Below are 12,107 nucleotides of genomic sequence, written 5' to 3' on the forward strand. Positions count from 1 at the left end.
AGCCGAATGCCATGGCTCGGACTTCCACTTGCCTGCTGCTCCTCGCTGCTGCTGCCCGGCGTTTCCACGGGCTCATCTCAGGTTTTAAAGGCTTCCTGCTCGTGAGCTGAAGGAAACCATCCCATGCAAGCACAGCCCAAGAGAGAGCCATGCCTTACTCTCCTACATAGTCTTGAATCAGTCCTGTCCATGGCAAAGGGTCCTTCAGACAATCCTTTTCCTCTCTATCCTGCAGAGGATCCTTTTGAAGGCCCGTCTGAAGTCATGGTTGAAAATGGTATAGATGACGGGATTCAAGGAGCTATTGCAGTAACCGAACCAGAAGAAGAACTTGAAGAGGGTGTCAGGCACGGAGCAGCTCTTGCAGACAGCCATCAGCGTGTAGGTGAAGAAGAAGGGGAACCAGCAGATGACAAAGACCCCAATCACCACCGCCAGCACAAAGGTGAAGCGCTTCTCCCGGTTCTGCCTGCCCCTCCACCGGGACCCTTTGGTGGTCCTCTCCTCCTCTGCCTTCCTGGGTAAGCTGTCCCCAGGCTTAATCTGGCTCAGTTTAGTCTTGGTCTTTCCCCTTGATGTTCTCTCTGTCTTCTTACACTGGTTGTTCTCCTGGTGCTCGGAGGAAGAGGTCTCCTCCATGTCTATGCCGTTGACCTCTCCCTCCTGCCCGCCGCCACCTCCTGCCGCCTTCTCCCCATTGAGCTGGGCTGTGGCTGGCAGGTCCTCCTTGTCGGCCAAGCCGTTCTGCCTCTTCTCGGGGCGCTCTGCCCGCTTGTTCGGTGGTACCCTGGTTCGCCTCTTGGCTATCTGGTAGATGCGCATGTAGACCAGGATCATGATGAGGCAGGGGGCAAAGAAGGAGCCGATGCTTGAAGAGATGATGTACCACTTCTCATCGTTGATCTTACAGCCTGCCACCCCCTGGTCAGCCTGCTGCCCGCTCTTCTTCTCAATGGAGATGAGTGGCGGGAAGGAGATGACAGCCGAGATGACCCAGACGATGAAGATGATGCACTTGATGCGGCGTGGGGTACGCTTGAGGTTGTACTCGATGGCTTGTGTGATGGACCAGTAACGGTCCAAACTGATGGCACACAAGTGCACGATGGAGGAGGTGCAGAACAGCACATCCAAGGCCAGGTAGATCTCACACCAGACTTTGCCGAAGTACCAGTACCCCATCACCTCGTTTGCCAGGGAGAAGGGGATGACCAGCGTGGCCACCAGGATGTCAGCCGAGGCTAAGGAGACCAGGAAGAGATTCTGGGGGGCCTTGAGCGCCCGGCTGGTGAAGACAGCGATGATGACCAGGACGTTGCCGAAGACAGTGAAGAGCATGAGCAAGCCCGCCAGGCTGATGAGGGTGACGGTGGTGTGCAGGGGGTACGGCGTGCCCCAGCCCGGCCCGGCACCGCTGTCGTTGAAGGTCCCGTTGGTGCCGGGAGGCGGGTAGCCCTCCTCCTCCTCCAGCTGCCGCTGGTACTCCATGGAGGAGAAGAAGTGGCCCCTCTCCGTGAACGGACGCTCCAAGTTAAACATCAACCCCGGTTTGCGTGGACACCCCCGCCCTTCGCCCCCTGCCCCCACCCGGCTCCGCGCGGGGCTCCGCCGCTCCTACCGCGCCGCCGGTCCCGGTCGGGACGGGACTGGGCGGTGGCGGCCGCCGGGGGGCTGCGGGCTCCCGCGGCTCATGCTGGGGCGCTGCCCGACCGGCAGCCGCTCAGCGGGGCGCGGAGCGGCGCGGAGCGGGGCCGGGGCTGCAGCCGGCGGCGGCTGCTCTGCCTCGCTCGCCGCCGAGCCGCTTTATAGCCCCGGATCAGGCCGGGGCTGCCGCGTCAGCCCCACGTGGGGAGCTGCCCCCGGTGCGCGCATACATACACACACACACACACAGATACACGCACGGACACGGACACGCACCCCCGCACCCTCCTGCGCTCCCCCCGCCGCTCCTCCCCCCGCACACCCGCACACCCCCTGGCACCGCAGCCCTTCCCGACACACGCAACCCCCCGCCGCCCCACGGTGTCGCCCCGCCCGGCTCCACGCCCAGCCCGCCGCGGCAGCGCCTGCATCCCGCCCGGAGAGAGGAGCGGAGCACCCGTGGGGAGGGGGGGGGGGGGGGATGCGCAAGGAGGAGCCGGGGCAGAGGCGGCGGGGCCAGAGTGCGTGTTCGTGGGGGTGGGTGTGCGGGGGGAGAGGTACGACCACCGCGGGGCGCGGAGCGCCGGGCACCCACCGAGGCTGCGGCTGCTCCGGGGTGGAAGCTGCCGACCCCGCCCCCCCCCCCCCCAGCCAGTGCGGGCACCGACGGGCTCCGCCGCGGCGGCGCGGCTCCCTCCGCTCCGGGTGCTGGGACCCCCGAGGGCAGCGCTTCTCCCACGGCCACGCGTGTCACCCGCGCCGGGCGGGGCTGGGGCTCCCTCCCGGCCCCGCGGAGGGAGAGGGGAAGGGGGGGGGGGCACGGCGGGACGGAGGGCTGCCCGCTCCGCGCTACCGCCGTGGCGGGCGGCGGCGGCGGCCCCGGGCAGCGCGGGGGGGCAGTGGCACCTGCTGGCCGCGGCGCCTCACTGCACCCACCGCCCGCCGGCCCGGGGCCGAGCACCAGCCTCCCCCCCACCGCGGGGCTGGGCCCCCTCCCGAGGGGGGTCAGGAGGAGCCCCAGCATCCCGCCGCCAGGGAAACGCTCCTGCCGAGGGGTCGGGGGGGGGGGGGGGGGGGGAAGCAGCCCCCACTAAGGATGGGGCACAGCACCCAGGGATGGGGGCAGCCCCTTCTGCTGCCATTCCGCCCCCCGGCTGCACGGTTCCCCCTGCCCCTCAGCACCCACGAGGGCTCCCCACGGCACAGCGCCAGACCCAGCAGGTTTCCTCCTGGGCCCCCCCTGGTTGCCTACCCCTTGTTCCCCGCTGGTTCTCCCCAACCCCATGGGCAGGAGGAAGGCCCAGGCGGGCAGCTGCCCCCACATCCTGCCCCAGGGGATGCCCCGGCCCTGGGGAGCATCCCCAGGGGCTCCCCCAGCAGCACAGGGACTGGCGTCACCCACCTGCGTGGCTGCAACAGTAACACGGGATCTTTTTAAGAGCAAAGGGGCAATAGGGACGTACCTGGTAGGCCACCCAGCCCCTAAAGCTGTCAGCTCTCAGCATGTACAGATTACTCGCCCGTACGGCACGCAGACTCCAGCCCTGATCCTCTCGCTCACGGTCTCTTCTCCCTCATTTTCAGATGGCTGTAATGATGCTCACTTGGTGCTCCAGATTCAGGCAGCTCTCAATTAATCGCCGTGTTGAACGCTGGGGCCAATGAACGTATTTCCTTTGCGAGATGGAGGAAGCCCTGTCATCTTTGTCCCTGCGCCACACACCGTGTTATAAGCCAGGCCCAGGAGCGATGACGCCCAGGAGAAAGGGAACAGGAGCGGGAGAGACAGGGTCTGGGAGCTGGAGAGCACAGCCTCCGCGGCTGACACGGGGCAGAGCGAAGGAAAAACGAGGGGGAATTGTGCTGTTTGAGCAAGGGAGTATGGGATCCACTGTGCTGGTTTGCCTGGGAAAAGGGCAGTCTGCAGGGAGTGACTTAAAACCTGTAAGTCGAACCCAAGCTGAGTGACACGCACGCACAAAAGATCTCTATCTGAGAGCAAGTGCAACGTATAACCACCGCGAGGGGCAAGTGGAGACACGAAGGATGAAGGGACTCACCTAAGTCTATGGCAAGGCCAGGCAGGAGGTCGAGGAGATGATGGACTTTGTGAGCATCTCCTGCCTTCTCCTCGTTGCAGGGGACCTGTGTGCTCTGCAGGAGGACATGTAGCTCTGCCTGGCAGTAGGTCTTCCTCTCCCCTCAGATGTGGGATCTGCAGGCGCTTGAGATCACCCCCAGGCAGAGGCCTCCTTGGTCACTGCTTAGACAGAAGGACCCAGAGAGAGGGAGGGTGCAGGCCATGCCCTGCCTGGCGTGGATAACCCCTTCTCTGACCAGTTTGACCTCAGTTGTAACAGTGTACCTGAACTAAGGCCACCACGGACTGCCTGAGATGCTTTGCTCCAGACCTGCGTTGGTGCCTGTATGCCCCCATGCTCTCTGCAAAGCTGAGCCGCGTTCCCCGACACAGGCAGAGAGCAGATTTAAACAACAAACATGACCAGCTGCCTTGATTTGCTGCCGCCTTTTGTGGCTGGACACCCTCAATCTGCCTGTGAAGCTAAACTCAGCCAAGAACACCGCTCCTGAGTCACCTCGTCGCAAAAGCAGAGCTTTGATCAGGGCTCTTTGCTGGGACAAAGAGCACGAGGGGGACAGGAGAGGCCAAAAGCCTGAAGAAAAGGGTTTGTTCCAGAAACGACTGGAAAGAGAGCTCTCTGCGAGCAGGGGACAGCCAGGATGGCATTGTGTTCATCTTGGAGAGGGAGAAAGCCTGCCTCATCAAAGGCACTTTGCTCCCAGCACCACCATCACCGTGCATGTGACATCTCTGTGATTTTATTGACACCAGCAGCACCCAGTGCTGTCTGCAAAGTGACTCGGTCATGCCAAGTCTCCCCTTTATTTTTCGGCAGGTCGTCTCATGGCTCTGCCCTGTTCCTGAGATGAAAGGTGGTCGGAAACTGCTGGGGCTGGCAAGGACCCTTAATATCTCACACCGCAACCCGTGATGCACCCTGTCCTGCAAGACGGCTGTCTTTACGATTCTATACCACACTTGATGATAATTTGTAATATTCATAAAGCCTCGACTCCCAGAGTCCCGCAATTAGGCAAGAAACTTGAATTTGTAGCCGCAGGCAGACTGCAGAGAAAAGCTTGGGGGGGGGTGGGGGGGGTGGGAACAGCTAGTAAATAACATTTTTATATCAATCCCCTGGCATTTGCATACAGATGCTCAATTTTTGAATGCGTGCTGCTGACAGCACTGGTACGAGTTATAAAGACTCTGCAGATCAAACTCAGTCAACAAGTGCCTGACGAGACAGCCCAGAACACAGCCTGTTCTCCGGCAGCATCGCGTGCCGAGGAGCCGCAGGAGCCTGCCCTTTCCCTGGGAAAGCAGCCTGGTTGCTCAGCAGAGCCCTGCAAAGAGCCGGGCTCGCCGGGTGAGGTGGGACAGCCTGGGTGCGCGCTAACGAGCGAAGCTGAAGGCTATCGATCCTCCTCTGACAGCTCCCCCTCCGCCAGCCGCCATCCCGGGTGGGCAGCGATGCCCTTTCTGAGGCACGGCGGCAAAGTTTGTGTTCACACGTGTACCTCGAGCGCATCCCTGGCAAACAAGCTGACCTTTACAGCTGGTTTCAGGTCATTAATTAGGCACACCACTTCCATGTTTATACATCTCTTCTGCCCGCTGGCTCCGGCATCGCTTCCAGTATCGTTTCCAGCAGCACGGGGGGGAGCCAGGACCACCCTTCTCTGCTGCCTCTCAGGTGAAGGAGCTGAGAAACGTTGGCGGGGTCTCAGAGCTGCTCACAGCACGGAGCAAATCACATACGGGGAGATAATCTCTGGAAAGAATCGCTATGGTAATAAGGCTGCAAAATGTGTGTTTTGAACAAGCAGCCCCAGGAACTGTTTATTTCCAGAAGAGCAGTGAGATTCTGGCAGGGGGGAAAAAAAAAAACAAAACGTAACGAGCTGCTGAAGGACCGAGATTTGCCTTTTGGACAGTGTGGTTCGGGGTTGCAGAAGCTGGACAAACCTAAGGTTAGCTCAGGGCACGTCAGCGCCGGCTCCTGGGGGCACCACACGAAAGGACAACCCCTAGAACAACGTGCTGAAATTATTTCTCGGCAGAAGCTTTCAAGAGCAGCTCTGCCCTGACTTGACACAGGCCGTGAAAGGAGGGGAGCCCTGGGTTGGAGCCGCAGGTGCTCTGCGCCCAGAGGTAAACAGCAGTCAGAGTTTGCTTTGTGTTAGGAGAGCGGCGGTTTGCTCGTTTGCAATATTTGCATATCCATGGCAGGAAGCCCTTGTTGTAGCTGGGGATTTTCATCGTGCTACCGGGTGTATTTGAATAAATCAAAGCAGGGTGTCTTTGGGGAAGATTTGCTTTAGGGACTGGGCTCCATTGGGGGTAACGCACCGAAATCCCATGGCTTGTGACACCCCATGGACTAACAACTGAATGGCCCTTCACAGCAGCTTCGAGTCGGCCAGTTTTCCTCCAGGCCGAGGGCAAGCTGGCAGAAGTGCACCCAAGTCACATAAAAAAAAAAACCAAACACTTTTCCCCTTTGCTGTTTTAACCCCAGAAGGAATAACACCATAGGAGCCAGCAGGGGAAGAGGCGCAGACCTTCTGCAGGCAAACCTGGCACTGCCGGGTGTACCATGGTGCCGCTGCAGAGTAATAAACAGTAATGCAGCAAGTGTACCAGCCGTTTCCAGGGAGGTGTTTCAAATGCCGCGATTCATATTTTTCTTCTTCTATTTAAAAAAAAAAAAAAATAAATAAAATCATGAGAAGCGTGGCTGGTCCGGCCACCCCTCCCACTGCTTTGGGACACCAGGCACTCTCCCTCCTGTACACACATTCGGACCCACAGCCCTGCCTTCCCCCGCCTGCTGCTGGGCACGCAGCTTTACGTTTTGCTCTTTTCGTAGATGTCACAGCAACGGCTTCTGCAGAGCCGTGTTTTTCCAACAGAGTTTGTCCGGACTCAGCTGCTGGATGTACTTTTCCGAGTTATTTGAATAAACCAGTGGGAAATGGATAGCTGCGACAGCGCTCTGTGCTAGCACCTAATCCCCTCGCGAGCAGGGACGCTGCTGCGGTATCAGATGTTCAGAGGGGAAGGAAAGGAGCACGCTGAATATTACCCACGGTGGCAGTTCTTCACTACCCCCCACCAGCAGAGAGCTGGCTCAAAGCAGCACAAGATGGATCCTATGTGACCACCTGCTCCTCCGGTGGGTTGGTTTGGGTTTTTTTGCAAACAGTTTGAAAGCTGTGTTTGCCTTTCCTCGTTAGCTGGCCTTCAGGTTGCCTGCCCTGTTCAGCAGGATTTTAACTAGCAGGTTTGATTGCACGGCCCTAAACCAACAGCCAAGAGAAACATTTCCGCTCTACGGATTGTTACGGCAGAGTTGGGGGTGAGGCTGAGACACGGGGACTGCACTCATGCGAGCCTTTGGTTTATTTATTCATTATTTTCCCTCTCTTGCTTCTGCCTGGTGTCACGGTGGCCTCTGCGACATTAAAAGCTCGTTTCAGCTCTGCGGGAGAAACGATGCACAAGAAGAAACCTCCCCAGCTGCCTGTGTGTCACTGCCCTTCTGCCTCTCAGGCACTTCATGCCTAGGGGGGAAGGGGAGAGAAAAATGTGCATTTTTCTCTCCGTAGCGCCCGCGAGTACATACACGTATGTCTTCCTCTGTGCAGAGCGTAGACAAGTGTGTTTTTTATGCAGTCCAGTTTTCTTTATCCAGTTCCCTCGCTGGGAATCCTCCCTCCTCTCTGCATCCTGCGGGGTGGCCAGGACCGAACACCTACAGAGCCACTCCTCAGCGCTGGGGGCAGCGCCGTACCCCTTCCCATGCTCCCCATCCTGCCGGCTCACAAGGTGGGTCCCCCTGAAATTAGCCAATAAGGGCAGAAATGTACTAAAAACCAAACCCAACAGACTATGGACTGCCCCTAATACATTACAGGGACCTTTGGTATCGCTCACCATCAGTCCCTCACTCGGGGGACAGACTCGCTGCCTCCCATAAAACACTTCACCACACTACGATGGGCTTTTTCATACATATGGGACCATATCGCAAAAACACAGCAAAAATACAGCCAAGTCCTTCCAGCCCTGGTCACAGCAAGGGAAGGCGATACTCCCCCCCCCCCTCTGGCACCGCTCCCTCCCGAGGTCACCCCCGCGCGGCCCTGCTCCGGTGGGCGCCCCCTGAGCCGCCCCAGGGCGAAGGCAGCCGGTTCCCCCCCTGCGGGGACGCCCCAGAGAGCCATAACCGAGCCAGGAGCATTGCCGTGCTCCCGGTGCCGGGGCTGGCAGGGCACCGCCAGCAGCCGCTCCAGCCAGCCAACAGTGGGAACAGTACAAAAACCACCAGAAGAGGGTTTCTAAGCAGCTTTTCAGAGGAAGACCAGGTAGCCCTGGGCGTGTGGAGCAGTGCCCAGGCCCGCGTTCAGAGAGGAGAAAGGTTGGGCACCGCTAACTTTCCTCGTAACCTTCCCTAAATGAAACTAATCAAGTTTCTGCAGCTCAACGAGTTACCTTTCATGAGCAGAGCCGGCCCACGTTGAAGGCAAAATTGAGGCTGCCTCACTTTAAAGCATTTGATTTCCCAACTGGGAGAGGTTAACACGCAATTACTCAGCTGGGAAGTAACTCGTTCATTCAAGTTTCACTCCCTACGGCCCCAGCGCGTGTCTCTGCCCTTTCCCTCCCCGTTCTTCACCATCTCTGAGCCTGACGCAGCGACGGTACCTCAGGGTCAGGGGCTGCAGTCAGCAATATTCATTCAGTCCCTCTTGGGAAGGCAGCAGTGCCCCAGGTGAGCTGTAACTCTCCGGTTGATTGCACGTCCCCAAGGAGCAAAGCTTCCAGCGAAGCAAACGGCTCTGAAAAGAGAGGGTACAACAGAGAGCAGCCAAGCAGGGACTGAAGGTTGCAATTCCCACTTGGCAAGGTGTGGGTCTCACAGCAGTTTCAGATCGTCGTGGGAAAGGGGGACTGCATCATACATCCCCCTCAAAAACCAGACGGTAGCAAGCTGCTACAGCAGGAGACAGCTTTCCATGCACACTTGCATCAGGCAGGTTTGCTGCCTGCGTTTAACCCCGCTCGCCGCGTCTACGTGAATCCAGGGGGGGCAGCACGAGATTTAAAAAGATCAAAGCATCGGGGTGGCAGCAGCAGTTCTAGAAGGCCGAGCCGAATAAAAGATCCAGGGGATAATTGCCTGAAATTGCCGGCTTCCCAGAAAGCAGAGCGCGTCAGCGTGGTTTCGGAGGGAGGGAGGCCGCCGGGGAACGTGGCAAGACTTTCTGTTTTCCCTTATTACTTATCTCACCATCTAGCGGCAAAAGCAAATAACGCTGAGAAGCCATCCAGGAGCTTTGGCCGGTTCTGGAAGGAGACCTCTCTTTGCACCAGCTTCTCCTAATTAGTTACCCCCACAGCTGCCTCGGCTGGAGACACAGAGGAGGACACGGGGGACCATCCAGCACCCTACAAGTCCCCCAGTCCTAAATCATGCCCAGGCTGACTCCCATCCCAGGACCCTCTGCCCACCCCGTGCTGCTGTGTCCCTGCTGTCCCCCCACCCCAGCTGTAACCCACAGGCTGCTGTAGCTTCTCCCCCTCAGGCACCGGTGGCCACCTCCCCCCCTCCAGCTTCTCCCCCAAAACCGCCTGGCTCAGCCCTAGGGGGGGACAGTAAGCAAAGAGAGCTGCAGAAGAGCAGCACAGGGCAGGGCAAACCCAGGTCTCCCAGTGATTAAACCCAGCTTAGCTGAAGGCACAGGCAGAGCTAAGCCTCCAAGAAAAGACGTCAGGGTGAGCAGTTGAGGCTTTTCCTTCCCCACCTCAGCTGAACCATTAGCCAGGGCTGCAGTGGGTGGGGGAAGAAGGATGTTGGAAAGGGACAACAAATATCTTCAAGGACAAACCTTCTCTGTGGACTCCACTGGGTGTTCGAGAGCCTGCGGCGCTGGGGAGAGCTTGCCTTCATCAGCTCTTTAGAGGTGCTTTCTCCCCATGCTGCCCCTTTGCCATCAGGCCATGTGGAAGGGGACGTTCCCCCCAAGGCCAGGCCCCTTTCCCCCACTCCGTCCACCATCTGCCCACTTGGGACATCGCATCTGGTGCGCATGGATCTGTTCAGTGGGAGGGAAGGAGCGAGGACTTGCCTCTGCGGGGGGACTTCCCGGAGCGGAGAGCTCGTGCAGCCCTCGCAGCAGGGCCAGGGGCTGCCCCACGTCTGAACTCGGGCTAGTGGGTGGTCCGACACCTTCCTGGCCTGCGTGACGATAGCCAGACGAGTGGGAAGCCCACAGAAGCATTCGTCATGCGGTTGGCACAGGAGGGAGGGTTCTTCTCTCCAGAGCCAGGGTTTCCATCCAGATCCTGCATGCAACGTACCGCAGAGGGAAATCCATCATCGTTAGCGCACTCATTCCCTCGTTGCCTACAATACAATTATCCCTATGCAGATTGCAAGGTACAACTTTTTTTTTTTTTTTTCCTGAGGGGCTCAAACTAAGTTTACACACCAGCTTTTGATTTATTTGCTTATTCAGCACCATCAGTTGCTTTTCAGCACAACAAAATAGCTCTCTCCCCAGGAAACATCTACCCTATCTGGGAATACTATACCGAGGGCAGTAACGTGTAATCAGGACAAAGCACTTAGAGAAGGCAGGCTGATATACTAGATGCTGAGAGAGGAGGTATAATACATCCCCACTTGTACTTTTTCAGCTCAGATTCTCCTTTTCCCTGGAGACAGCATAGGTAGCAAGGGGAATTCCTGCCATACAAAATTCAAGAGCAAAATAATCCATGTCTTGCCCTGAAACGTGACAGAAAACTAAGCACATACCAACAGGCATTAACCTCTGGTGCTACAAACAAACTCTCTGCCTTTTTTTTTTTCCTGAGAAATCATTTTCAACCCTGCACAGAGCAACACCAGGAAATGCTTCTGCCACGGTTTTGTCTTTGCACTGGGAGGAAGGATGCTGCAGGGCTGTGCTCTCAGCACAGGCTGCCATCCCCATCCTCACAGGGCTTGATGTCTTTGACACCCTCTGCCGCTCCGAGAGCAACCGATGGGAGCTATGGCTGGGGGGAGGGAAAGGAGAAATCTCAGCTACTTCACATACAATTCTGTTATTCAGCCTGTCAGCGCCAGTTAAACACGAGGGCAGGAGGACTGGAAGGGAAAGCAAACTTTGTGTGAAACACTGGAGCTCTCCTACAGACAGGGAGCGTAGAACGTGCCCCAAACTCTTCTTTCCACTTGTTGCGGCCAAGCCATTTGCTGCGTCACAATCGCAGAGAAGTGAAAATTGCCGTACACCATCCAAGCATTACCGGGGGCGTAGTCCCAGTGCCATCAGACACATTGAGAGGAAAACGGTGCAACCAAAATCTCAAGACTTAATAGCACCCTTTCAGTTCAGCTAGGCTAAAAATATCCCCCAAATTCTCCCAAAGGCAGCTCATTACAGACTTCAACTGGCTTTAATTGACAGCCCCTCAAGACTGTTTTGTTGAGGAGACAACGTGCATGGGATCAACCAGCCACCCAGGAACCAGGCTTCAGTGCTACCAAGGGTTCCCAGGGTCTCCGAGCATCGGGACACCTCACCAGGCCAGCAAAGTCATCTGGAGTTGAAGTCACTGAAGATCACCATTGATTCCTCACTACAATCCAATCTCAGTTTTCCTTAAGCAGAGCTAGAGACACAAGCAGTAAAAAGCAATCATGGCAACTTTAACAAATATCTTAAGAAAATGTAATTTTTTTAATGTTTTGGGGGAATGAAATGCCTGTATGAAATGAGAATGTAATTTTTCTCATTAATATTTCACTAACAACTTAATTGTGGGAGCATGTGCATTTTCCTAAAGCAAAAGTGATGAGTATTATTAAGCATTACACATATTTCAGGACTCTTTAAGGGCTGCTGAGCGCTCTGAGTCACTTCAACAACAAAGATATTCATCCTTATTCCTAAACGGTTTGGAGCAAAGATTGGCTACAGAATTGTCATTTAATCAAAATTCCTTCCTATCTGAGTCTCGACACATATCCCAAGCCAAATCATTTATCTGGTAAGTAGTCAGACATCAAAACCCTTCACAGGGACTCTGAGACACTATGTAAAAACCTGGCTGGGATCTATAAATCAAGTGTCCAAGGAGCCAACAGAGAAGCTGTAAAGCAATGCACAGCTGTGGCATGTGCAAACAGATCCATCTTTTATATTTCCCTCTCCCAGCCATCTGTCCCCAAATCCTGTTTTTATACTGGTGTCTCCATTCTGCAACAGAAGTAGAGAAAAGGGGCTTGTAACCGATACGAAGTTCAGAAGAGGAACTGGATGCACCAACAGGTATATGGATAAGAAGCCACTGGTCCCACATCATC

At 56.6% G+C, this 12,107-nt stretch overlaps 1 protein-coding gene across 1 annotated transcript; it reads right to left on the bottom strand.

Moving 5' to 3' along the window:
• Nucleotides 1–204: 204 nt before the first annotated feature.
• Nucleotides 205–1,539, bottom strand: ADRA2A (adrenoceptor alpha 2A; the record flags this gene model as incomplete). The annotated part of the gene is made up of 1 exon (XM_082486300.1): nt 205–1,539. The coding sequence occupies one exon, from the start codon at nt 1,537–1,539 to the stop codon at nt 205–207; it is 1,335 nt and encodes a 444-aa protein (XP_082342426.1).
• Between the last annotated feature and the right edge of the window lie 10,568 nt (nt 1,540–12,107).

This window comes from Vanellus vanellus (genome assembly GCF_965231255.1).
Source record: "Vanellus vanellus genome assembly, chromosome: 7".
In the NCBI taxonomy this organism is placed as follows: domain Eukaryota; kingdom Metazoa; phylum Chordata; class Aves; order Charadriiformes; family Charadriidae; genus Vanellus; species Vanellus vanellus.